Below are 26,082 nucleotides of genomic sequence, written 5' to 3'. Positions count from 1 at the left end.
AGCACAGAGATGAGTACGTAAGGCCTAAACGCAGCTGAAAAGTGCTTAATGCAGGCAGTTGAGAGTGGAGGCCTGCACAGTGTCAGTGGTTATTACTTATGATATTTATGAGGCATTTTAAAGTTGTGGTCCTGCACGTCATTTCCTGTGCTAACATCTGTTTTGCTTGCTCTAGATGTGTCTGCATGAATGTAGCAGTGTGATCTAGTAGAACAGAGCTCTGGGTCTTAGTCCTGTCTTTCTTAAATGGTGTTCTTCCCTTGGGTGGGCAATTTGACATCCCTGGAGCTCAAAATTTTCTTGTCTGTGAAAGGAAGGTGATTGTACTTGTCTCGCATATTTCGTGGAGCTAAGATGCTCAAGTGTGAAAGCACCTTAAACAACACCTTGTGAATAGACTATTACTATTAATACTTGTGACACAGCAGCTCTGTGATTTCTTCATCTGTAAGCAGGGGACCCACACATGATTTCCAGAGAAATCTTTGAATTTTTCTTTGGGAAAAAATCTCCCCTTGGACATGCATTCATCTCTATCGTTGGGAGTTTCTCCTTTATACAGAATTGAAATCCATCTTCGCACAGTTTAAAATCATTTCCCTGCTTTTCTTTCTTTCTTCAGAGCGCAGCCGCTCCCCGCCGTGTCGTTTGTCCAGTCAGCAGAGCTATGAATCATGTTGAGTTCCCTTTTTTCTAGCATCTGTGAACTGCTTTCTACCTAGAGCAAATGCTGTAAATAGGAAATTACCAGTAATAACACAGCCGAGGAGGAATGGTGCATGGTCCCTCTAACTGCAGAGGAAAAAAGACAAATTCACTATGTAATGTACATTTTCTTGCCTTACATGTCTTGTCGAGTATTTTTCCTTTTGGATGATTGTTCCTTTTTTTTTCTTGCTATGGGAATAAGTAGGGAAGGAGCAGAGAGTCCGGATAACCATCCCTACCACTTCTTGTCCTTTGCTTGAAGTTGGAGCTTGTAATCTACGCTTTCCCAATAGTGCATTCATTGTGGCTGGGACCGTGTTTTCTCTTAATGCTTCCTGGGCATGTAGACTGTGGTTCAGTCTCGCAGGACCCCAGCCTTTCTGTAGCGACAGCACTTTTGGAGCCTGGTGTCCCTGGACAAATGTCCCCTGGGAAGCATCCGCAGCTCTACACTTGAGGCATCTCAGGTGTTCCCCGTAAAACCTAGTTGAGAGGAAAATGACAATAAGAGAGAACAGATCCCCAGCCTCAGGTGCAAGGGAAGGTTTTATCACCATGATTCTTACTTACCTTTATTTTCCCCTGCATTCCAGGAGGATTCACGTCAGTCCCTTCCTCCCCGCTTGCCGTCCTGTGAATTGGAATTTTCTCCTCTGTGCTTTTGCTGTCCTGTGCAGCTCACTGTTTTCTCTTCTCTCTGGTAGGTCAGCAAAACTGGTGCCGAGGGAGCTGTTCTCGACGAAGCTAAAAATATCAATAAGTCTTTGTCTGCTCTTGGAAACGTGATCTCTGCCTTGGCAGAAGGGACAGTAAGTGATCCTGTCCCCATCTATTCAATGATATTATGAGAAGTCACCTTTTGAGTTCGTGTACTCTCTTTGCCACACACCCCAGAGATTCATTTGTTTTTGTTCAGAAAGGGACAGGGGGAATCCTGGCTGTGGATGCCCTGCTTGCTGGGAAATCTAACCCATTAAAATGTGTGAATGGTGATGCTAATTTCATATGACCCGGGTGGTCCCAGAATGGGCATTCTAAACTTTGGCAAAATCCAAAGACCAGGCAACAGGTTTTTATTTCACATGTTTCTAAGCCCAGCTCCCATCACTCACTGGCTTGCCTCTGTATTTTCTCTTTGAATGGGCTGTAACAGCCACTATGTTTTCTTTTCCTAAATAGAAAACACACGTGCCATACCGGGACAGCAAGATGACTCGGATTCTTCAGGACTCTCTGGGCGGGAACTGTAGAACCACCATCGTTATTTGCTGTTCTCCCTCGGTGTTCAATGAAGCTGAGACCAAGTCAACGCTAATGTTTGGACAAAGGTGGGCGTGGCCTCTCAGTAACCTATGCTCTGAGCTGGGTCTTAGGTGTCAGGAGTGAGCAGCAAGGGGCTAGGGTCAGAGAGGGAACAGAGTAGGGAAGCAAGCAGGCTGTTTAGTAAATTGCATCTAGGAGGTGACCTGTAAACTTGAGACATCATTGATTGAGGCCAAAGGAACAAGTATGTTTTAAAATAATGGGTAGGAATATGCCTATCAAAGGTATGATGTTGAAAAAAACAACTCAAACTTATTATAGATGTGATTGTTGGTTATTCCGTGGAGTGTTACTTTTGTTCGTCATGCAGTTAAGTCTCTCAGGTTCACAGAATTTCAAGGGTATATAACTCGACTGGTAACTGCCAGTCTTGGTAGTATGATTAGTGGTACCACTACTACCAGTAAGTACTTCCATATTTGGGATCCATTGCAAATTTGCTTGATAGAATAACTGAAACTTAGGTGATTGTAGAGTAGTTGCATAAATATAAAAGGGTGGGGAGAAGAAATACTGATACTTACCCTGGGGGTAGGAGATGCAGCATGTATGCTGAGGAAAGGGGAGGGTGGCCACCCTCTTCTCACCTTCAAAAATGTCCGAAGGAGATTTCCTAGATGTCTGAGAATTTTACGAGGTAGGCAGCAAGGACAGTCAGTAATCCTACAGCAGGGCTTCCCTGGTGGCGCAGTGGTTGAGAGTCCGCCTGCTGATGCCGGGGACACGGGTTCGTGCCCCGGTCCGGGAAGATCCCACACGCCGCGGAGCGGCTGGGCCCGTGAGCCATGGCCGCTGAGCCGCGCGTCCGGAGCCTGTACTCTGCAACAGGAGAGGCCACAGCGGTGAGAGGCCCGCATAACGCAAAAAAAAAAAAAAAAAAAGTAATCCTACAACAACATTCATGGGTATGGATTAGTTCATTCCTTCCTTTCTTGATCTTCAGTCATGGTCTGTCAGTTCCAGGTGTTGAGCCCCATCCTCCCTTCAGGGCTGCCTCAGGTGCTAGTTCCCAGAGTGCTGGGGTGCTGTGGCTTGGGACCATCTGAGCATCTTCCATGCTCAATGGGCTGAGCCTGAACCTGAGGTTGGGAGTTGTGGATTCTACTGCTGTCATTCCCTTCAAACAACTGTGTGATCTTTAGACAAGTTACCAGTTCTCTGTGGGCTCCAGCTGCCTTATGCACGGAGCACTCCCTCCGCCTTCCTCCTGGGAGTGTGTTGTGTGGTTATGCCTGAGAAATCGTTTAAGATGCCTAGCGAAAGGCCAGATGGTGGTCGGCATTCTGAATGGGAGATTGTTACGGCTTGTTTAAACTGCATTAAACCCCACTCATTTCCTGAACCCTCAACAGAACATAGAATTACCCAGTCATGGCACCTGTGGGATGTCTAAATAAATAATAATTACACAGAATGGTTGTAGAACTAATATATCTTTTAAATTGGATTTGGGTCCTTTACTTCCTCTCAGATCACTTCCTTGATTAGCACAATGCTTAGGTCAATGGATTGCAGTAGGATAACACCTACTTTTTCTTAAGGGTCACAGAATACCTATAAACCTGTATCTGTTTATGGGAAACGTGGAGGACTGTGGGGATCATCCTGCCTGCCCCATCTCTCCTGGTTTCTTTTTCTGTTCGTTTCTTGTTTTTGCGGTACACGGGCCTCTCACTGCTGTGGCCTCTCCCGTTGCGGATCACAGGCTCCGGATGCGCAGGCTCGGCGGCCATGGCTCACAGGCCCAGCTGCTCCGCGGCATGTGGGATCTTCCCGGACCGGGGCACGAACCCGTGTCCCCTGCATCTGCAGGCGGACCCTCAACCACTGCGCCACCAGGGAAACCCACTAGCACTTTTTTAAAGGAACTAGTGTGTGCCAGGCATGTCAAAATCCTCATAGAAATTCTGTCAGGTAGGCATCTTTCCCCTTTGTGCAGAGGATGAAATTGAGGCTTTGGCTCCAAGCCATCCTGCCCCTGAGACCACACAGCCAGTAAATAACTAAATGTGCGGGATGTTATAGGACCGAGACCATATCATTTGACCCACAGCCTCTTCCATGTGGGCTGCTTGATCAGGGACCTTGATGAGCACAGCCCTCTGGGGTCAGTTACTCCAGCTTTGAAGCTAAGCTCTGCTTCTCACCCATTTTTTTCTCTCATTTCCTTCTCTTGGAGCCTGAATCTCCTTGCCTATATGAAGAAATATAATAACACCTACTTCTGATAATTATTGGGAGGCTTAAATGAGTTGCTTCAGTTTTTACGTAGCACAAGGGCTGGCACAGAATAAGGTGTCCAGTGATTGCAAGTCCCCCCTTTCCTCCATCGTTCAACAGGCTTGGGAAGGTCATGGTCATGTATGGGACTGGACTGAACGTGACATAATGTACAAGGATATGGGTGTAATATAAGGATCAGGACTGAATGAAGTAGGAGTAGAATTAAAGTTCTGGAATGAATGATTAAAGAAATCCTGCTGAAGAAGACCTAAATAGACATTTCTCCAAAGAAGATACACAGATGGCCAACAAACACATGAAAGGATGCTCAACATCACTAACCATTAGAGCAATGCAAATCAAAAGTACAGTGAGGTATCACCTCACACCGGTCAGAATGGCCATCATCAAAAAATCTACAAACAACAAATGCTAGAGAGGGTGTGGAGAAAGGGAACCCTCTTGCACTGTTGGTGGGAATGTAAACTGATACAGCCACTATGGAGAACAGATTCCTTAAAAAACTAAAAATAGAACTACCATACAACCCAGCAATCCCACTACTGGGCATATACCCTGAGAAAACCATAATTCAAAAAGAGACGTGTACCACAATGTTCACTGCAGCTCTATTTACAATAGGCAGGACATGGAAGCAACCTAAGTGTCCATCGACAGATGAATGGATCAAAAAGATGTGGCACAGGGCTTCCCTAGTGGCGCAGCGGTTGAGAGTCCGCCTGCCGATGCAGGGGACACGGGTTCGTGCCCCGGTCCGGGAAGACCCCACATGCCGCGGAGTGGCTAGGTCCGTGAGCCATGGCCGCTGAGCCTGCACGTCCGGAGCCTGTGCTCCGCAACGGGAGAGGCCACAGCAGTGAGAGGCCCGTGTACCGCAACAAAAAAAAAAAAGAAAGAAAAAAGATGTGGCACATATATACAATAAAAGAAACGAAACTGAGTTATTTGTAGTGAGGTGGATGGACCTAGAGACTGTCATACAGACTGAAGTAAGTCAGAAAGAGAAAAATAAATACCGTATTTATGGAATCTATATATAGATATATGTAATCTAAGAAAAAAGAGAAAAGGTACTGATGAACCTAGGGGCAGCACAGGAGTAAAGACGCAGATGTAGAGAATGGACTTGAGGACACAGGGAGGGGGAAGGGTAAGCTGGGACGAAGTGAGAGGGTAGCATTGACATGTATACACTACCAAATGTAAAATAGATAGCTAGTGGGAAGCAGCCGCATAGCACAGGGAGATCAGTTCGGTGCTTTGTGACCACCTAGAGGGGTGGGATAGGGAGGGTGGGAGGGAGACGCAAGAGGGAGTGGATATGGGGATATATGTATACATATAGCTGATTCACTTTGTTATACAGGAGAAACTAATACAACATTGTAAAGCAATTATGCTCCAATAAAGATGTTAAAAAATATAAAAATAAAAAGACCCTTAGTATGCATGTTAAAAAAAAAAAGAAATCCTGCTGATAATTTAGGATTCCAGGAAATAAATAGTATGTCAATTATATTTTCGAATGAAATAGGTTGGTCTATAATCTTTAGTCAGAGTCATCTGGATACTAGGCTCCATGAAGACAAGGACTAGTTTATTACCAGCCTCTGTTGTCCCAACAAGCACCTAGGACAACTAGGACACCGTAGGTGGTCAGCAGACAAATGTTATCAAAATGAATGAACAGATGAACCTAATGCTTATTATGTAGGAATCCCTAGAACATTAGAGCGGTTGCTGAACTATGACACCATTATGTCCAGAAATTTGGTTGAGTTTCGATCTGGTTTGTTTTCCTGCCCTTAATTAGAAATGTGTGAAATTTTGTTCCCTTTCCTCCATCTTCGAGTTAGTTAATGGATTCTTCAAAGACATCTAACTTCTCTGTGGGGCCAGTACCCGCTTTATTGTTAACTACACACATTGAACCCAATTACACGCAGACATGAGTCTGAACATCAGATTAGACATGGTATCTGATAGCTAATGAGATTAAGCACTATGAACTCAGAAAAGACTGCCGGGCATCTCCCAAATTCAGTATAACGAGTGTTCATGATACTCTTGTTGCAGGGGTGGCCAAACCTAAGGGCAGCATGAAGTTCCTTAGTTCTTGCCACGTGGTTCTTTCAAGGACACAAAGAAAGTCCATGTTTGTTGCTAGGCTATACTGTATTGATGTTCTGAATAAAACAGTAGTAGGTCCTTTGATACAGTAGAAACATGACAGAGTATACAGGTGCCTGAGGGCAGCAGAGAGTCAAAAACCGTCCTCTGTCAGGAAGCTGAACACTTCCTGCTTTAAGGGATGGGGACTCAAATTAGAGCACTTTCACCAATTTTTCTTTTTCATCTGGCTCCCAGAGTTTCATTTCTTAGTCTTTAATTAGTCTTCCAAAGTACTTTTTTTTAAAAAAATACATTTATTTATTTATTTTTAGCTGTGTTGGGTCTTCGTTTCTGTGCGAGGGCTTTCTCTAGTTGCGGCAAGGGGGTCCACTCTTCATCGCAGTGCGCGGGCCTCTCACTATTGCGGCCTCTCTTGTTGCGGAGCACAGGCTCCAGATGCGCAGGCTCAGTAGTTGTGGCTCACGGGCCCAGTTGCTCCGCGGCATGTGGGATCTTCCCAGACCAGGGCTCGAACCCGTGTCCCCTGCATTGGCAGGCAGATTCTCAACCACTGCGCCACCAGGGAAGCCCCCCCTTTTTTTTTTTTTTAAATGAAGTGCTGTCAGGCATACTAAAAGCTTTGGAGGAAAGGTAATGCGTTCTTTTTTTTTTAATCTTAATAAATTTATTTATTTATTTATTTAATTGCAGCATTGGGTCTTCATCGCTGCACTCAGCTTTCTCTAGTTGTGGTGTGCGGGCTTCTCATTGTAGTGGTGTCTCTTGTTGCGGAGCACGGGATCTAGGCACGTGGGCTTCAGTAGTTGTGGCACACGGGCTCAGTGGTTGTGTCTCACGGGCTCTAGAGCACAGGCTCAGTAGTCGTGGTGCACGGGATTAGTTGCTCCGCGGCATGTGGGATCTTCCCGGATCAGGGCTTGAACCTGTATCCCCTGCATTGGCAGGCGGATTCTTAACCACTGCACCACCAGGGAAGTCCCCAAAGTACTTTTATAGCACTATTCAAAAAGGTTATTTTTAAGTTTTAGAAGTATGGAAATCACCCAGTTAACAATTATCAAATCACCCAGTCATGGAAGCCTATTTAATGTACCTTGATTTGTGATGGTAATGAGGGAAAAGTGAGTCCCCAGGGGGCAGACCAATCAGTTTAGAAAAAGCCTGAATCAGCACATTGTTGACACCAAGAGTTTGATTGATCCAGCATGAATAATGCACAGGCTTTATTTATATGTTAAATGTGAAAGGGGAATGGATAGTTTAGGAAAAGTAATATTCTTTTTCCGATATGCACTTTTTGAAAAAAACTTGTGCCATTTCATGCTCAGTTTAACGGCAGCTGGATTAGGCAGAGCCTGGGTGGTGTGTGTGCAAAATGCATGTCCCCAGAGCACAACAAGTTCCCTGCGGGACGAGAGCAAGCACTTTGGCCAAGGGAGATGCTTGGCTGCAGGTTTGACATAGGATGGAGAAAGAATCAAATCACCCCCTGTTGGAGGGCCTGTTGCCAAACACCAATAGGGTTAATTTTTGCTCTTGGAGGAGGAAACGCTGTGGATGACAGTTAGTTTAACCAGATGCCAAATCTTTACCCAAGCTGGTCATTTCTTAATGTTTCTCCAGAGATTAAAATTTTTCAAAAGACAAAATTTAAAGCTTTTAATTTCTCCTTCCCTACATCCCCGACTCATGGGCAGGGAAATGGCCTTACCGGGAAACGGAAAGGTGCTTTGCGGCAGTCATGTGTCCAGAAGAAGGTTAGGTGTTTTATATGGGAGCTAGGACCCAGAGCAGATTAGAAGGTGTGATGGTTTTATGTGTTAACTTGACTAGGCTGTAGTAGCCAATTATTTAATCAAACACTAACCTAGGTCTGAAATTTTTTTGTGGATACCATCTACCATTAGTTGACTTTAAGTAAAGCACATTATCCTCCATAATAGGGGTGAGGCTCATCCAATCAGATGAAGACGTTAAGAGCAAAAACTGAGGTTTTCTGGAGAAGAAACTGCCTCAAGACTGTAGCATCGATTTCTGCCTGAGTTTCCAGTGAGACAATTTCAATAGATAGATAGATAGATAGATAGATATCCTCTCTGATATATAAGATATCAGATATATAATATCTCTCTCTCTCTCCCCCTCCCTCCCTCCCTCCCTCCCTCCCTCCCTCCCTCCCTCCCTCTCCCTCCCTCCCTCCCTCCCTCCCTCTCCCTCCCTCCCTCCCTCCCTCCTGTTGGTTCTGTTTCTCTGGAGAACCCTGACTGATAGAGAGGGATGCTGGGCTACCCTCTTCCACCCCACAAGAGATCTCAGTCTCTTTATCTCTCTCTCACGCACACCATTCGCCATGTGGAATCATGCATTACAGATTTATTCTATGCATTGAAGGTGTGGGTTTGTCTAGAGCTCCTTGTTCAAATGCCACTACTATCCTGGAGAGGGAAAGAAAATGCTGAAAACAAGAGATAGGAAGGTACCAAGAGCAAACATCTTCCTGGCTGTTCCAGGGGAGGCCGAGGTAATTTGAAGAAACTCCAACAGTATGTAGTTTCTATATCATTTAGAACTGATCTTGGCCAGAAAGTACAAATATAGGCAATTATTCAGGAAATAGGTGGGGATGGGATTTAACAGGACATAGAGTGATGTGAACCAGTGGTTCTACGACTTCCCCTCTTCAACAAGGGTTTGATTCAGGTGCCAAATAATGGTGACATCACATATGGGGGCTTAATGAAGGTGGTAGAAATGGACACGATCAGTAATCTTGGAAGCCTGGGCATGTGGTTCTGAACAAGTAAATTGCGAGTTCAGTGACAGCGGAACTGAGAGGTGCTGAGGAGGACATAACAGAACACGCGAGGACAGAGGGGTAGAGTCTTCCTCTTGCCATCCTTCAGTGGAATATGTCAGTGTATCCTTTTCTGACGTAACTGTGTTTGTATGGAGATCTAGGTGGAGTATGTACTGTGGCCTCTGCTCTCTGTCTGCTATGCTTGGTCTGCCTTCTCCAAAAATGGTTAACATTCATTAGCTTTGAGATCTTTTAAAAACCGGATCCTGGTTCCCTCCCTGTGGGGTGAAGAGATATTATATCTGGTGCAGGCCTAGATCGTATTATTTAAGTGGTGCTTATCTCTCTAAAGAAAGCTGAAACAAAGAAAAACTGCAAAACAGAAACCCTGATCATTGTACCTTTAAGATTTGACTCATTCCTGCTAAGTAGGTCTTGCTATTAAGCTGTAAACCTAATATCAATTAAGGTTCTTCCCCTAAGTAGCCTTTGGTTAGGATTTTGCTCAGTGTCTGCTGTGGTCATAGCTTGTGGAACAGGCATTTATTTCTGTATACAGCTTAGGGGATCTGGTTGAAAAACCAAACTGAGGATCTCTGAAAGTGAAGACCCAAGATACTTTTGTGCTCCCTTGTGAGTGATGAGGTCACACTGGATTAATCATATGTTAGCAGAGTGAGATTGACCCATAAAGATGATGAATGAGTAGTCAGTTCATGGCTATGGTAAGGCTCCCATGGATTATTGGGGTTTTTTCCTGTATCAAGGAGGTGATGTCTCAAAACTGTGGGGCTGGGTGGTATTGCTATTGCTATATAGCTTCAGCTAGAAAAAATGATAAAACCTGCCTTAAGAGCATTTCTTAATTTCTGCTATCCCATCAATTTTATGTTTCCTTGTTAGCTACCTGAAATCCTTTTGCAAACCAGGCTGAGCAGGAAATGCTCATGGGTCCTGGCACCGTGTCCTGAGTGCCCAGGATCCATGTTTATTCACTGTGTTTGAACAGAGGGTCCAGATGTAACACTGCTTAGTGTGATTGACAGCTAGCACGTATGTGGAAAATACCAAAATAAAAGAGCAATGAGTATGAGAGCTGGAAGACACTTGGACATGCTCTGCGGTGAACAAGGCAAAAACAAAACAAAACAAAACAAAACTCATCAGACCACTAGCTAATCCACACTGGCGGCAAAATTAGATAGAACCTAATCATTAGGCCCTTTCACTCTGTAGATTTTCCTAAAGTTCCTGGTAAGAAGCAACAAGAGATTATACATGTTCATCATCCTTTTATTCTAGGTCTCTTGTGGGAGCAAGGGACCAAGACACTCTTTATTTCATTTTGCAAGGTTGGTTTCAACCTCCTAGATAGGAGAATATTTGTTCTATTAAAAAGAAATAAATCCAGGCACAGAAGTTCAGTATCTCTCTTAGTAACTCTTGTTTCTTCCACAATTTAGAAATATTTGTATCTGACTTGATTTCTTTCCACATCAATTTATTTTTCTTAACTTATTTTTGTTGAATATAGCATACATATAGTAAAATACATTTAAGTATGCAACTCAGTAAAAATTTAAATATACATGTATATTCACATGTAACCACCACCTGGCATCTTAGAAGCCTCTCTTTGAACCCTCCCAGTCAGTACCCAACTCTCAAGGGTAAGTGTCATTCTGACTTCTGTCAACTTAGATGACTGTTTGCTGTCTTTGAACTTGATACAAATAGAAACATGCAGTATTATTTTGTATCTGGCTTCTTTTATGCAACACTGTATCTGTGAAGTACACTACATTGTTAGGTGTAGGAGTAGTTTAGTTTTCATAGTTCGATAATATTTTGTTGTATGAATATGGCATGTATGTATCCATTCTACTGTTGACGGTTATTTGTATTGTTTTCAGCTTGTGGCTATTATAAATGAAGTTGCTGTGACATTCGTTGTCATGTCTTTAGGTGACCATATGTCCTCATTTCTGTCGGTTATATACCTATGAGTGGAATCGCTAGCTCACAGGATGTAAGATATTTAGTTTTAATAGATAGTACCAAAGAGTTTTCTAAAATGATTGGAATAGCTTATACTCCCTCTAGTAGCAATTGAGTATTATAGTCACTGCACATCCCCATCAACACTTGGTATTATCAGTTTAAAATTTTTTAACCATCCTGTTGGGTGTGTAGAAGTATCCTGTTGTCATTTTATTTTGCATCTCCCTGAAGGCACCCTTTGTGGGTGGTATTTATTGGCACTTCTTTTGTGAAGTTCCTATTCAGATCTTTGCCCAGTGTTTTCACCTGTTGTCTGCTTTTTTTCTGATTGATTTATAGGGATTATTCTGGATAAGTCCTTTGGCAGATATATGGATTGTTTATATCTTCTCTCACTTTGCAGCGTATGTTTTAATTCTTTTAATGGTGACTTTTAATGAAGAGAGGGTTTTAAATTTTTATGAAGTCAAATTTATCTTTTCTTTCTATTCTATTTAAGAAATTAATCTTTGCCTACCCCAAGGTCTTAAAGATACTCTCCTGTTTTCTTCTAGCAGCTCTATTGTTTTACCTTTCACGTTTATGCATATGATTCATCTGTAATAGAATTTTTTATATGTTACTGGGGGAGTTGATAAAGATCGTCACCTCCACCCCTGCCCCAGCACCGTGTACTGAAAGGACCATCCCTTCCCTCTGTGCTGTACGCGCACCTTTGTTGTAAATCAAATGGCTACATAGCTGAGCGTCTGTTTCTGGATAATCTATTCTGTTTGTATTCTAAAGTTTCTGGACTATTTAATCAGTTTCAATTACTGTGGCTTTATAATATGTTGATATTCCATCCTCTAGCTTTGTCCTTCAAAACTGTCTTTGCTATTCTCGGCCCTCTTTATTTTTATTATAAATCTTAGAATCAGGTTGTCAATTTCTACAGACACATGCAAAACTCCTGAGATTTTATCTCAGATTATTTTAAATCTGTAGAACACTTGTGGGCTAATTGATCTCGCTCCCATTCAGTGTTAGCCGATTTCTTCATGTTCTACCTTTAGGGGGTGGGGAGGCGTGATGTTTTTGCCTCATCTGGGACTGAATGGAGTCTGTCTAGGACAGCAGCAGGAGACGTGGTTTCCCACCATTGTTCTCAGTTCCAGATGGGAGTTGGGTTGTGTATCTTCCATCTGCTCCTCTGGATTGTTTCTGTACCATCTCTGCTCTGCTCTGTGCCCTGGGACAGTGACCAGTCTGGACAGCTACAATGGGCTCCCTTGCCTCTGGCTTCCAGTTAGGTTCCACCAATGGGGAGGGAACATGGGCAGGCAGTCATAAGGAGAGGAGAGAGTGAGGTCAGGGTATTCATTTCTTGACTCCTTCCCTGAAGGGTCACTTTGGGTTGGCTGTGTTCTTAGACCAAAGACTGTTACAGCTTCTACTGGGAAGCCGCCTTCTTTTTTTTAAGGGTTAAAATTTTTTTTTAATTTGTTCTCTTTTTTAAAAATTGAAGTATAGTTGATGTACAATATTATATAATTACAGGTGTACAAAACAGTGATTCACAATTTTTAAAGGTTATACTCCATTTATAGTTATTATAAAATATGGGCTGTATTCCCTGTGCTGTACAATATATCCTTGTAGCATATTTATTTTATGCATTGTGGTTTGTACCTCTTAATCCCCTACCCCTATCTTGCCCCTCCCCACTTCCCTCTCCCCACTGGTAACCACTAGTTTGTTCTCTGTATCTGTGAGTATGGACAGCCTTCTTCTTATAGCTCCCTCCCTCTGGGACCCCTTTAGCCTAAGGGTGGTAACGGCACCCCCATCACTAATGTGGGGTACCCATTATCCCTTGTTATTTCCCATCACCCTTCCCATACCTTTGTTAAGCTCTTCCCAATTTGAGTAGACTATCTCTTGCCAGGACTCAAATTACTACAGAAATGGGAGAAAAAGAATTTTCTCAACAACTTAAAAGAACTTTGAGAATGAGGTTCAGCTATATGAGGGATAACCTTGTTGGGTCCGCTCACAAAATTGGACTTGTGGCTAAACCTGTCTGAGTATAGCATAAAGGCTCTACTCTTCTCTTTCTAGTATCACTGGAAATCAAGAGAATCTTTATGATGTAAAAAGTAAGATTAGTAGCCTTGGACTTCCCTGGTGGTGCAGTGGTTAAGAATCTGCCTGCTGGGCTTCCCTGGTGGCGCAGTGGTTGAGAGTCCGCCTGCCGATGCAGGGGACACGGGTTCGTGCCGCGGTCCGGGAAGATCCCACATGCCGTGGAGCGGCTGGGCCCGTGAGCCATGGCCGCTGAGCCTGCGCGTCCGGAGCCTGTGCTCCGCAACGGGAGAGGCCACAACAGTGAGAGGCCCACGTACCGCAAAAACAAAACAAAACAAAACAAAAAACAAACAAAAAAAAGAATCTGCCTGCTAATGCAGGAGACACGGGTTCAAGCCCTGGTCCGGGAAGATCCCACACGCCGCAGAGCAACTAAGCCCATGCGCCACAACTACTGAGCCTGCGCTCTAGATCCCACAAGCCACAACTGCTGAAACTGTGTGCCACAACTACTGAAGCCCGCACACCTGGAGCCCATGCTCCACAACAAGAGAAGCCACCACAGTGAGAAGCCTGCGCACCACAACAAAGAGCAGCCCTTGCTCGCCACAACTAGAGAAAGCCCGTGTGCAGCAACAAAGACCCAACGCAGAAATGAAGGAAGGGAGGGAGGGAGGGAGGGAGGAAGGAAGGAAGAAATGTTAAAAAAAAAAAAAGATTAGTATCCTCAAAGTATGCCCTTAAATGTCCACAAGCATTTCGGCCATAGGTTATTGTTCACTTTCTTACTAACCTAAGTTGGTAATGGATGCTGCAGTGTTTGTGCTTGTATCTGAGAAACACCCACGACACTGCCTGAGGATGTTAGAAGGTGAGGTGAAAGTGTCAAATCGGCGTAGACTTTAAAGTAGCAATAAGATTGCTGTTATTTGAAAAATTAGAGTTGAAGCGCTTCTGGGGACAGCAGCCTTAAGCTACAGTGAGTGAGGGAGAATTACACTGAAATGATTACATTGAAATCATTTAACTCCTCTTTTGACAGTTGGGTTATTTAGTTGTCTGCTTTAGGAATTAATTTTTGGAATGACGTCTGCAGCACTGGTGAGGACTGCTGAATTTCTTTCACTGTAATAGAAATCATGTCCAAAATGTCATTTCATGACAACAGCAATTAACCCGAATCACACATCAGATAGTGCCAGCAAATGTGACAGGACAAGAACTGGTGGGAGTTTAAAATGAAAAAGTCAATAGCAAATAAAACAGGATATCACATATTTTTAAATGAAGTTTGTACTTCTTCAGAAGTATGCAATAAGTGGAATTCTGCCATCGTCAATTTACTTTTTTTTTTTTTTTTTGTGGTACGCGGGCCTCTCACTGTTGTGGCATCTCCCGTTGCGGAGCATAGACTCCGGATGCGCAGGCTCAGCGGCCATGGCTCACGGGCCCAAACGCTCCGCGGCATGTGGGATCTTCCCGGACCGGGGCACGAACTCGTATCCCCTGCATCGGCAGGCGGACTCTCAACCACTGGGCCACCAGGGAAGCCCTACTTTTTTTTTTTTTTAAACATCTTTATTGGAGTATAATTGCCTTACAATGGTGTGTTAGTTTCTGCCTTATAACAAAGTGAATCAGTTATACATATACATATGTCCCCATACCTCTTCCCTCTTGCATCTCCCTCCATCAATTTACTTTTTAATTGGACAGATCTGCTTATGTGTTCATTTTTGTGCATAAGTCAGTGAATCATGTATTTGGTTTTCATTACTGGCTGGAGCCCCCAGTGCCTTAACTCTCACTTCTTGCTCCCTTGAGGTACTGTCCAAGAATCCACTGTGGCATCACACTCCATCCCAGGCCATCCATCCTAGGAGGCCACTCCATCTCTTATACCCCAAGTGGCAAAATGGTGTCCATTAGACATGTTTGTTTGTCCCACACATCATTCTGAAGAATTGTCTTAAGCTGGGAGATACAAATAAAAATCTTAATTTCTGACTTTTCTTGAGAAAAGTGGGCCCTCCACTCGTACTTGGTGACAGTTGCCTGGGTGGTGGGGAAGGATGTGCCTGGCAGGGAGCCACGGTCTCACCTGGCCAGGCTGAGTTCATAACGTGACCCACCTGTCTCGGGTGTCATGTGTTGGCATGTGTTAAACACATCAGGGATGATTCTAGGTACCAAATGTGGGTAAGAGAAACAGCTGATTTGTCTGTGTATTTATTGGTATGAGAAACTGTAAGCTCCAAGGCCAGAGACCTTGTCTCGTTTGTCTTGGTATATCCCCAGTGTTTCATAGTTAACTGAATTGAAAGAAAGCTCTACTTGGGCAGATGAATCTGGTAGTGGTATGTAAGATGCTTAAAGGAGGATGCTGAATGTTTGAAAAACGCTATAACCATAAGTTTTTACTGAGAACATAGACCAAGGTGGTGGCAGAGGGAATAGAGAAAGACCCCAAGAGATAATTCGAATGAAAATCCTGGGACTTCCCTGGTGGCGCAGTGGTTAAGAATCTGCCTGCCAGTGCAGGGGACACAGGTTCGAGCCCTGGTCCCGGAAGATCCCACATGCCGCAGAGCAACTAAGCCCGTGCACCACAACTACTGAAGCCCGTGCACCTAGAGCCCGTGCTCCACAACAAGAGAAACCACCGCAATGAGAAGCCTGCGCACCGCAAGTGGGGGGAGTAGCCCCCACTCGCCGCAACTAGAGAAAGCCCATGCGCAGCAACAAAGACCCAACGTAACCATAAATAAATTCATTAAAAAAAAACACGAAAATCCCATGGGATCTAGAGACTGGCAGGAAGTAAAGGAGAAATAAAAACGGAAAGGTGAGTTTAGAGCCTTAGGAATAATGGTGCCATTAATACAGCTAGGAGGGTGATAGGTAAAAGTTCCAGGGTCCCTCGTGCTCCCCAAGTCCCAGTCTTCTGGCGTGAAAGGAATTTGAGGCTTAATTATATTCATGATTTAGCAAATGCTAGTAGCTATGCTCAGAATTTTTCCCTTATGTTTTTCACCCCAGGGCTAAGACCATCAAGAATACAGTCTCTGTGAACCTGGAGCTGACAGCGGAAGAATGGAAGAAGAAATATGAAAAAGAGAAAGAGAAAAACAAAACTTTGAAGAATGTTCTCCAGCATCTGGAGATGGAGCTAAACAGGTGGAGAAATGGTAAGGAAGAATGAGGCATGAACGTGTGCTTTTTTTCCCCCTACAACTGTTGGCATCCTGGGGCACTTGGGAAAGAGTGGATGATGGTGGAGCTTGGTCCTGCCTTGCAACCACCTATGTGAACAAGCAGATATTGTCTTATTCCCTAGCACTCATCCCCGCCCCACCCCATCATTTGGCTGATGTACATTCTTTTTTTTTTTTTTTTGACCCAAACTCCCCAATGTCTTTTGGGGGAAGGGTTTTTAAATGTTTTTAAATTTTTTAAAATTTATTTTTTGGCTGCGTTGGGTCTTTGTTGCTGTGCGCGGGCTTTCTCTAGTTGCAGTGAGCGGGGGCTACTCTTCGTTGTGGTGCGTGGGCTGCTCATTGTGGTGGCTTCTCTTGTTGCAGAGCACAGGCTCTAGGTGTGCATGGGCTTCAGTAGTTGTGGCTCGCGGGCTCTAGAGCGCAGGCTCAGTAGTCGTGGCGCATGGGCTTAGTTGCTCCGCGGCACGTGGGATCTTCCCGGACCAGGGCTCGAACCCGTGTCCCCTGCATTGGCAGGCGGATTCTTAACCACTGCACCACCAGGGAAGCCCCTGACATACACGCTTAGTGTGGGCAAGTGACTGTTTACAAGGTTCCCTTAATCTGTTTGCAGTGAGATGCGCCTCTGTCTATCACTGTAATTCACTCCCTGGTAGCCATATTTGAGGTTGGGAGGGCAGTGCCCAAGACTTTGGGGGCTCTGATTGCTTTTGATTAAATGAAAAATATCATTCTCTCCTATGTGAGTCTTATAATCGATTTGGGGTTAAAAGTCACCGCTGGCAAATATTTGCATTTTTATTTGCCCAATTCATCTTCATGCTCTGCTTCTTCAGAGCCAGAAATAGGGGATTCCTGAAGAAACTCTGTCCTAAAATGGAGCCTTAAAGGCTTGTTTCGTGACTCATTTTTCTTTTTCCCTGAAACATTCTCTTTGGTTCGTTCTGCTCAAAGAAAACATCTCAGAGGGCTGACATGCAGTGGTGGGTGGGTTGTGGGTGAGGTGCTGAAGAAGGGTTTCCAGATCCAGGCTCAGACAGATTATTTTAATGGTTTTCGCTTGGTGACGGAGGTTAGAAGGTAGCAGTCCCCCCCTTTTTTTTTTTTCACTGAAACAAGGCAGCTTGGTGTGTGTGTAGGGGAATAGTGGATAGTTGGAGGTTGTTCTTCAGATTCTCTGCTGCTGGGTTTGGTACTTATTTCGGGTGCTGCATCAGATCTCAGTCTTGGGTAAGTGCAAGAGCCTAGGGATGGCTGTGCAGGTTTGGCAGGTAACCTGCCTGCTTATAACTGCAGAGTTAGCAGCAGATCATCTTGTGATTATATGTTTGCCACTGTTTTTGCTAGGAAGGGTGGGGTGTCCATGAGCTACTGTTCAATTGAAAAAACAATTACGTGGGCAACCAGGATTCAAGAGAGGTTCAAGAAATGACCTAGTAGCCTAAATAACACAATTCTTTTCTTTTGGGGAGATTTTCTAGCTGCACAAGCGTTTTGAAAGCTGCTGGAATTATTGAATAATTCAGCACCTGCGGCTGGTGGATGATTCCTTGCAATTTGGCAGGAGTAGGAGAGTGGGGAGGAGTGCTTGGCAAGGCAGGGAGTGGCTGTATGAAATTTTGTTCTATTTCTGGGATTCTCTTGGGTCACTTCTCTGCTGGGCAACTGGAACATTCAGTAAAGCCTTTTGACAAGGGGAGGGGGAACTGGCCTTAGAAACACTGTGGTGTGGGCAACTAACCTTGTGTTTTTCTTTTCTTTCCTGTCCTTTGCCAAGCTCCAACCCTCCAGTTCTCCATCCCTTAGTCAGCTGTCCTCTGGGGTCTGCCCACTGCCCTGTTTGCCTAACCCACGCTCATGCCTTGCATCTCTTTTGGGTGCTGTCCCCTGCTCTCGGATTGCTCACTTGACATCATTTTAATTCTTTGTCCCACCTTGCAGATCCACTCAGAAATTTACTGTTTTCCATGCCCTATAGGGTGAGATCCTACCTAAGCCCTTAACTTACATAATTCAGGAGAACTAATGTATGGTTTCTGACACGTGATAGACTTTCATAAATGTCTGTTAAGTAAGCATGTGTTTAATGCAGTGCCGGAGGTTAAAGGGTGAGCAGTCAGGCATGGTCTCTGCCCTCACGGAGCTTACAGGCTGGTGGGGGAGATAGTCTCCAACCGCGACGAATAACCGTGTGATGCTAGTCTGTGCTGTTCATCAAGAAGGGAAAGTATAAGGTGCTAAGAGTTATTACAGCAGAGGGCCCTGAGCTTGACTCAAGTCAGCAAAGATTTCCCCCAATAAGTGACCTAGGGAATAAGATCTGAGAGAAACAGAGCAGTTAGCTGAGCAAAATAGGTGAGGGTGGAAGTGCGGGTAGGGTGGGAGGAGCCAGGTTTACAATGACCCTGACGGGGCGGGAGTGATGGCCAGTGTGGAGATCTGGGGCTGGGCGAGACGGACTGAGATGGGTGAGAGAGGGACAGGCAGGCCCGTACAGGGCTATGTAGTCCTTGTTCAGGATTTTGGTCATTATCTTGGAAGCAGTGAGAAGCCATTCAAGGTTATTCAGCTGCAGATCGTATGATGAGATTTGCATTTTTGAAGATCCATTGGTTGTGTTGGAGGATGGACTGGAGGGTGTGGGAGGAGGGCTAGGACCTGGGGTGGTCTTCCAGAGATGAGATTATAGTCGTTGAATTGAGAGACAAGGCAGTGGAAAGGGAGAGAGATGGACGGACCGGAGACGTATTTAGGAGGTGAAATCAGCAGTGCTTGGTGAGGAGTAAGCCGTAGGGAGAGAGAGTGTCAAGTTTTCTAGCTTGCTGAGTTGGATGGAGGGCAGAAGTGCTCCCTGAGACAAGAAACACAGGAGGAGAACCAGAAGGGAGGCGAGGGAGGTGAGAAGGGAGTTTGAGGTGCCGATGTAACATCCAGGTGAAAATGCCAAATAAGAAGTTAGATCTGGAGCTCAGGGGAGCTGCCATGGATCTTCTGGAGGTAATTGAAGTCATAGGTAGGGGTGAGGTCCTCTATAGACTCCTGAAGAGAGGAGAGGGAAGAGAAGAGGAAGGGTCTTAAGAGACCCCTCCACTCACCCCCACCATTACCACGTAATCACTGAGTGATTAAGAGTAGGGAGATCGATGCAGCTCTCCTGTCCGGCAAGCTAACACTTTGTTTTTCTGGAAGCAAAAGTTTTCAAATGTAGAGAACCTACTGTAGTGGTATAAAAATGTCAGGCAGGAAAGGAGACAGGTGGAGGCATGGTGGAGTGGTCCTTTGACCAGGTATGAATGAAGAACTATTTTAAGGATTAACTGCACATCAACAAAACCAGGAGGCTTTCTGTCCTGTTCCGGACTAGGTGTTTAATCCTCCGGCAGCCCTTGAGGCAGGATAGGAGACTCGCCCTAGGTGACTCCACAGGGCGCTTGACTCCTGAATTCATTCTCTTTCCCTTATGGGTGCAGCCTGCGTGCCGCCCTGGTGGTTTGTGTTTAGGCCACGGAGATGAGTGTGAAAAAAAGGGACTGGAATTCCTTCCGTGGTGTCCCGTGCACCCTGATTCCTCATGGTCACGAGGGCACGGCTGGGATGTGTCAACTAGAGAGCAGGGATTTTGAAAGGTGGAGTGGAGAGAAGAGGCAGTGCCCTCCACTACAACCCAAGTGGCAGGCTATTTCCAACTTGCTTCTGAAATTTGGTACGCACCTTGGTTCTAAACGTGTGGGAGGGCAGCCGCTGAGTTCGCTGCGGTGACGGCTACGCATGGATATTCCCGGGTTACAGTCAGAACGTGATAAAGGAGCGTTGTCAGCTGTGTGCACCCTCCCTAGGGAAAGAGATTCCTTTCCTCGCACAGTGTTTATCATTTAAGAATTTGGCTGCCCCACTCCAGCGGTAGGAGAGCAGGAGAGGAGGAGTGTAGCAGGGAAAAGCATGCATATGTGTGCATGCCTGTGCTTTTGCCGGTTTGCTGTTATACAGAATGAGGTAGGAATACAAAGGAGTAGGAGAGGCAAAATAATATGATGTCTCAGCGGCCAGTTGGGCCCAGGCAGATACTGTAAGTAAGTGAAGAGCGGTACGTCTGATACAGTTGGCCACAGGAGAGAGCATTCCCTGCCCAGTCATTCAAAAGCCATGAAATACTATCCTATTACATGCCTGTAGGCTGGTCCTCACCCCATCCCCACCTATATTCTTATAGCGTAATGGGCTACTTCCGATGCAAGCCTGGCGGTTTTCTCCACTGGGTGTGGTAGAACATTGATTCTCAGAACATGGCCTGGGACTCGTAGTAATGCACATACCACACCAAGCCTTAATTCATTTCTGCCACTGCCATTCAGGCAGCGTGGCCCAGGGCATGTGCGTGGGAGCTTAAGGGGGGCGTGTCACACCTTGTTTTTTTTATTTTGGTTTTTTTGCGGTACGCGGGCCTCTCCCTGTTGTGGCCTCTCCCGTTGCGGAGCACAGGCTCCGGACGCGCAGGCTCGGCGGCCATGGCTCACAGGCCCAGCCGCTCCACGGCATGTGGGATCTTCCCGGACCGGGGCACGAACCCGTGTCCCTTACATCGGCAGGCCGACTCTCAACCACTGCGCCACCAGGGAAGCCCTCACACCTTGTTTTTACAAAGCAGGAGTGGGGAGAACCCTCCACTCTCCTGGCTCCATTCCCCACTGGGCCAGTGAAGGTCCTGCCAGCTTAAACAAAAAGAGAAAGCAGGGAACTACATTCAGTATCTTGTAATAACCTATAACGGATAAGAATCTGAGAAAAAATAGACGTGTATGTATAACTGAATCACTTTGGTGTATGCCTGAAACTAACACAACTTTGTAAATCAGCTATTCTTCAGTTAAAAAAAAAAAAAGAAGGCTATGAGTGACTCACAGAACCGAAAGAACAGCTGAGGAACTGGGCTTATAAGGGGCCACACCTGGAGTGGATCCCCTCTAGATGTGTTTCCATCCTTGTCTCGTGCGTTGGAGACCCAGAGGCCCTGGAGGGTCAGAGGATACTGCGCTGGGTGGTGTGCTTTGTCTGGGGAACGACAGGACACCCTGATGTGTTGTCTGACAAAGACTACATGCACTGGAGGAGGGTAATTCCTCACAAGGCAGTCAAGGTGCTGTTGTGAGAGTGGCTGTTGAGTGTCTGAAAAACAACACATGTCCACCACAATCTCCTAGTGACATCTTGTGGGCTAGAATCGACGGGCAGTCTTTCTGCAAATCTGGAGGCTCTGTTGGCACCTGTAGCCTCATGGAAATTTGTTCAGCCTACTTGCTTAAGGACAGATAGAGGGAGTGGGCAGCTGTCAGAAATAGGATCTTTCTTTTTTTCCAGCTCTGTTGCTTGTTGATCGGATGTACGGAAAGGATTTGAACCATCCTGTAAGTGGGGATAGATTTAGGTAGTTCAGCTTCCAGTTCACCGCTGCCCCCTCCTCCTCAATCCATCAAAAAGACTCTAGACAAGAGGATGGGGAAGGAGGGCTGAAGGCCCAGGGGCATGATGCTTAGAGAGGGGTTGAGTCCATAGTTCCCAGTCTCTGCCAGGTCAGTCATTACACATGCCCTCTTCTCTGGTACTTCTTTGAATTTTGTTCTTAAAAAAAATGATAACTTTTTACAAGGGCTTCAGTCAGAAAAAGAGGCCCTGAATATCCAGGTGTCAGAAGTGCAGGGAAATGACCTGATGAAACTGCATATCTGCAGCATCTCTTGCATAATATAATATTTTCTAACAGAGTGGATGTAGATTTACCCCATCTGCTGAAGTCCTGCAAAGAAATTATTTCATCACAGTCTGAGAAGGTGTGGAAAAATCAGCAATCTCTAGAGCAGATTTGTTCTCCAGACTTAAAACATGCTAGGCCAGCAGGCTTGGTTCTCCAAGTAGCTAAATCTGTAACCTCGAGGCTGATGGGGGCTCTGTGGAACTGTGCAGCCTCCGTAGTTCGGACCCAATTTGCTTTTTTTGGCATTAAATATGTAGAAGATGCTGGCCCCCCTCTCAGACTCATGATTATTCTAGAACTTCAGAAGTTAGCATTTCATTTGAGAGGTCTAATTTGTTAGGCCCTCTTCCTTCTTTTGAGAGCACAACGAAACACTAATAGAAATACTGATCGCTAGGAGAATCGTGTGGCCTGTTTAAGAAGAATGTAAAGAGGATGCTGAGTCCTGGGTGACCAGTTTATTAGAAAATTACTGTAGAAAGGATTAGAGAATGTCTTAAACTTCTTACAATATCTTGAGGAAATAGGGTAAAAGATGCTCTTTGAGTGCAAAATAATCCCATAAAGGAATGATTTTTTTTAAACCTCCCATTTATATAATGACATCTTGTATCCAGCTGCCCATCTGGCAACTTAAAGGTTTCCTTTTCGTTTCTTTGATATAGAAATTACCTGCCATTAGGTCTGCCACTGGGCCTGTTTAATTGGTATTAAAAGAGAGTGGCTCCTTTGCCAGATCTGGTCTGGTTTCTGGCGGAAGCCGTGAGTGACCAGCCAATCTTTGCCCTGGAGCTGCAGAGAGAAGCCAATTACCTTACTATGTTCTCCAGAGGCTGTAGGGACTCCATTTATGAAAAGGATAACTAGCTTGTTGCTACTTCATGTGTGAAATTTTAATGAATTACTGGCAGCCTAATGGTTTTCTTTCTTTCTTTTTTTTTTTTGAAAAAAACAAAACCCCCAAAAGCCTGTTTTAGCATTTTTTAACTAATAGCACTAACAAGAATTTTTGATTAGTCTGTCATTCTTGTTTATTGCGATTGATGGATTTCTACTTCTTGTGGAAATGTTATTTATGCCCTCTGGGGGGTTTTCATTTTATAATTAAAGTGCTCTGCAACCTTATAGGTATGCTCCAACTGAATGCTCCTGTGTACACACAAATCGTTTTAGTCCTTAAAGGTAATTACATCTGACAATAGGAAATTAGGAAATGCCAGAATGCTTATGTAAAAAAGGGAAATGTTTCTTGGGGGGTGGGAGGCGGAGTTTTCATTCTAAAATAGCAGATGCTTTACAATATTATAAGCTCTTTCCTTATAAATCCTCAAGGGATAAATTAAGAGAAATTTGCTTTTCATGCAAAGGAGAATAAAAATAGAGGCTAATCTTCATTTGTGATCCTTTTCTTGTTCTCCTACCTCCAGATTTTAGGGCATTATTTCTCCAGGGTTTGTTTGCAGCTGTCTTCTGTGTTACAATCAGTTATTCCATAATCACCTCATGGGGGCTTCTCCGGAGACCCTATCCACTGCATTGCAGGGAATATTCTCCATTAATGCTGTGAGATTGCCATGGAGACAGATTGCCTAGTGTCAGGTCCTTCATAGTGCTGGGAATTTACAATCCCCAGACATGTCTGTGAGCTGGACAGTGTAGTTACCAGGGACGCTTCTGGAAGTCATTTGCTCGGTCCTTTGAAGGGCAGCGGTGTTTGGGAAAACCTGTTCTTGATTCCTCTCTGGGCAGGAGCTGTGCTCTCCCCCAGACACCCTCTGCTTTTGTTCCTGTGTGTTGCTGCTTTGTTCTTCTTGGCCTGAACGGCTGCTGCAAAAAATAATACTGACTGCCTGACCTTTAGAATAAAAACTGGGATGGGCTCGCTGTTTAGATGTAGTTTTGTGGGGAACATGTTGATGCTTCGATTCAGAGACTTGTTCAAGGGAAACCAGAAAACCTGCTATAGGTTTCAAATATTGTTTTCACAATAATAAAAATAACCCAAGCTAGTGGGAAGCAGCGGCATAGCGCAGGGAGATCAGCTCAGTGCTTTGTGACCACCTAGAGGGGTGGGATAGGGAGGGTGGGAGGGAGACGCAAGAGGGAGGGGATATGGGGATATATGTGTACGTATAGCTGATTCACTTTGTTATGCAGCAGACGCTAACACAACACTGTAAAGCAATTATACTCCAATAAAGATGTTAAAAATAAATAAACCCTAAAGGCACTACTCGTATGGCTGTATTGTATTTTTGGGGGGAACTGAGCTCTAACTACCAAAGGTATTGTGAAGACCCCAGAAACACTAATCTCAGGATAAGTAAAATGATATTTTATCTGCAAAACCTAAAAAGTTGACAGTTCGTCAGGAAGAGGAGGGGATAAGAGATGGACTTTTGTGTTTTTTACATATACTAGTTTAATTAATCTTTAGAACAGTGCTGTGTTAAAGGCATTGTTATTTCTTCGCCTTTACAAAAAGCGAGAGGTTAATCAGGAAATGGCTTGATAGGTGGCTTACTGTCCCACTGACCATGTTTATGCGGTGTCTGTCGGTCACTTTCAGGTGCCTCAGAGCAGTGTTGGCTAGCTTGTTGAACCTCTCTAAACTGGGACAGCTCTGGAACTTTGTAATGCTATAACTTCTCAGTGGAAGACGAAGGCAGCTTTAGGGGTAGTCAAGCCTGTGACTTTTGGTTAGAGCAGGTCACCCACTGCTAGGTTGTGGGATTCATCCCTGACTCCTGCCCACCCAGACAAACGGAAATACACACTGGGCAACTCCTTAGCTCACCCCAACCTCACTGCCTCTGTGGCCATTTGGAACCAAAGAATGCAGGGAGTATGTCCTTTTCAGATGTTTTTGTATCTTACCTCTGGACTTGGGCTGAACTGGCCTGTGGACAATATGACTATATTCTGGCTGGTTTCTGGTCTAGTGCAGTTAAGAGTTTCATCTTCGATATGCTTTAGCTGGAAGATCAATTCATACTGCCCTGGATTGCCCTGTTCACAAATTTCGGAAGCTAGGATTGAAAAATTAGAGAGAGAGAGAGTCATGATCCGAGTGGGGGAAGGACATTTACCAAAGTGTTAGTGGTGAAATTCTCTAGAGAAGGAACAGAGTTGGGAGGTGGAGGAGAAGGAGGGCGAAAGTTTTAGTATATACTCTATGGTTAAAAAAAGATATTTACATATATATTTTTATAATTTTATATATATATATATAATGTTTTGAAGCACACACACACAAATCCTTAGGAACTAGAACACGGCACTGCTTTTATAGCCCATGGACCTAGCAGGCTCTAGATCATATAGATCCTTTCATTGGATGAAATCCGGTCTGCACACTAAGGTTGTTGATGATGCTTCAAACCAGGAATTGGAACTGAATGAAATAATGATTTGGTTCCGATTCAACTCAAAGGCGACTCAGATATTCTGGTTTTGTTTCAGGTCAATAATTTTAGAAAAAAGCTTAGGTACAGTGCAGTGTAGTTGAGCTTCAGAAGAAAACAAAGGTTGGCTCAGTTTTGTATTCAGCACAGTAATCATTTATTCCAGGCTTTGCTTCAAGTTGCTGCTTCCAGTGGAACTGTGATGCTGAGGTGAGATCATTGAGCGTTAATTTTATTTGACGTGGAGGCCTGTGGTACCGTTTGTGATTATCAAGTGAGATAATGGAGTCTTAAGCAGCAAAGCTAACCATCACAGTGCTTTGTTTATATTGAGATAAACGTACGCAATCAGTGTTCAGGTGGGTTTCTTGAGACTTGATATGTACTGTTCATGAAGCCATGGATTAGTTCAGTTCTTCTCTCCTTTGTTTTGGGGTG

General features: G+C 44.7%; 1 protein-coding gene across 2 annotated transcripts in view; it reads left to right on the top strand.

Annotated features, from left to right (window-relative positions):
• KIF5C (kinesin family member 5C) overlaps positions 1-26,082 on the top strand; it is a 167,541-nt gene that overhangs the window by 84,194 nt on the left and 57,265 nt on the right. For both annotated transcript variants that reach the window (XM_067741992.1, XM_067741993.1), the window contains exons 9-11: positions 1,413-1,517; positions 1,888-2,036; positions 16,313-16,461. In XM_067741992.1, coding sequence (XP_067598093.1) covers positions 1,413-1,517; positions 1,888-2,036; positions 16,313-16,461 — 403 coding nt within the window. The remainder of the gene's footprint in view (positions 1-1,412; positions 1,518-1,887; positions 2,037-16,312; positions 16,462-26,082) is intronic.

The sequence above is a fragment of the Pseudorca crassidens genome, chromosome 6, assembly GCF_039906515.1.
Source record: "Pseudorca crassidens isolate mPseCra1 chromosome 6, mPseCra1.hap1, whole genome shotgun sequence".
Taxonomy (NCBI): Eukaryota; Metazoa; Chordata; class Mammalia; order Artiodactyla; family Delphinidae; genus Pseudorca; species Pseudorca crassidens.
This window is presented reverse-complemented; position numbering and strand designations above follow the sequence as displayed.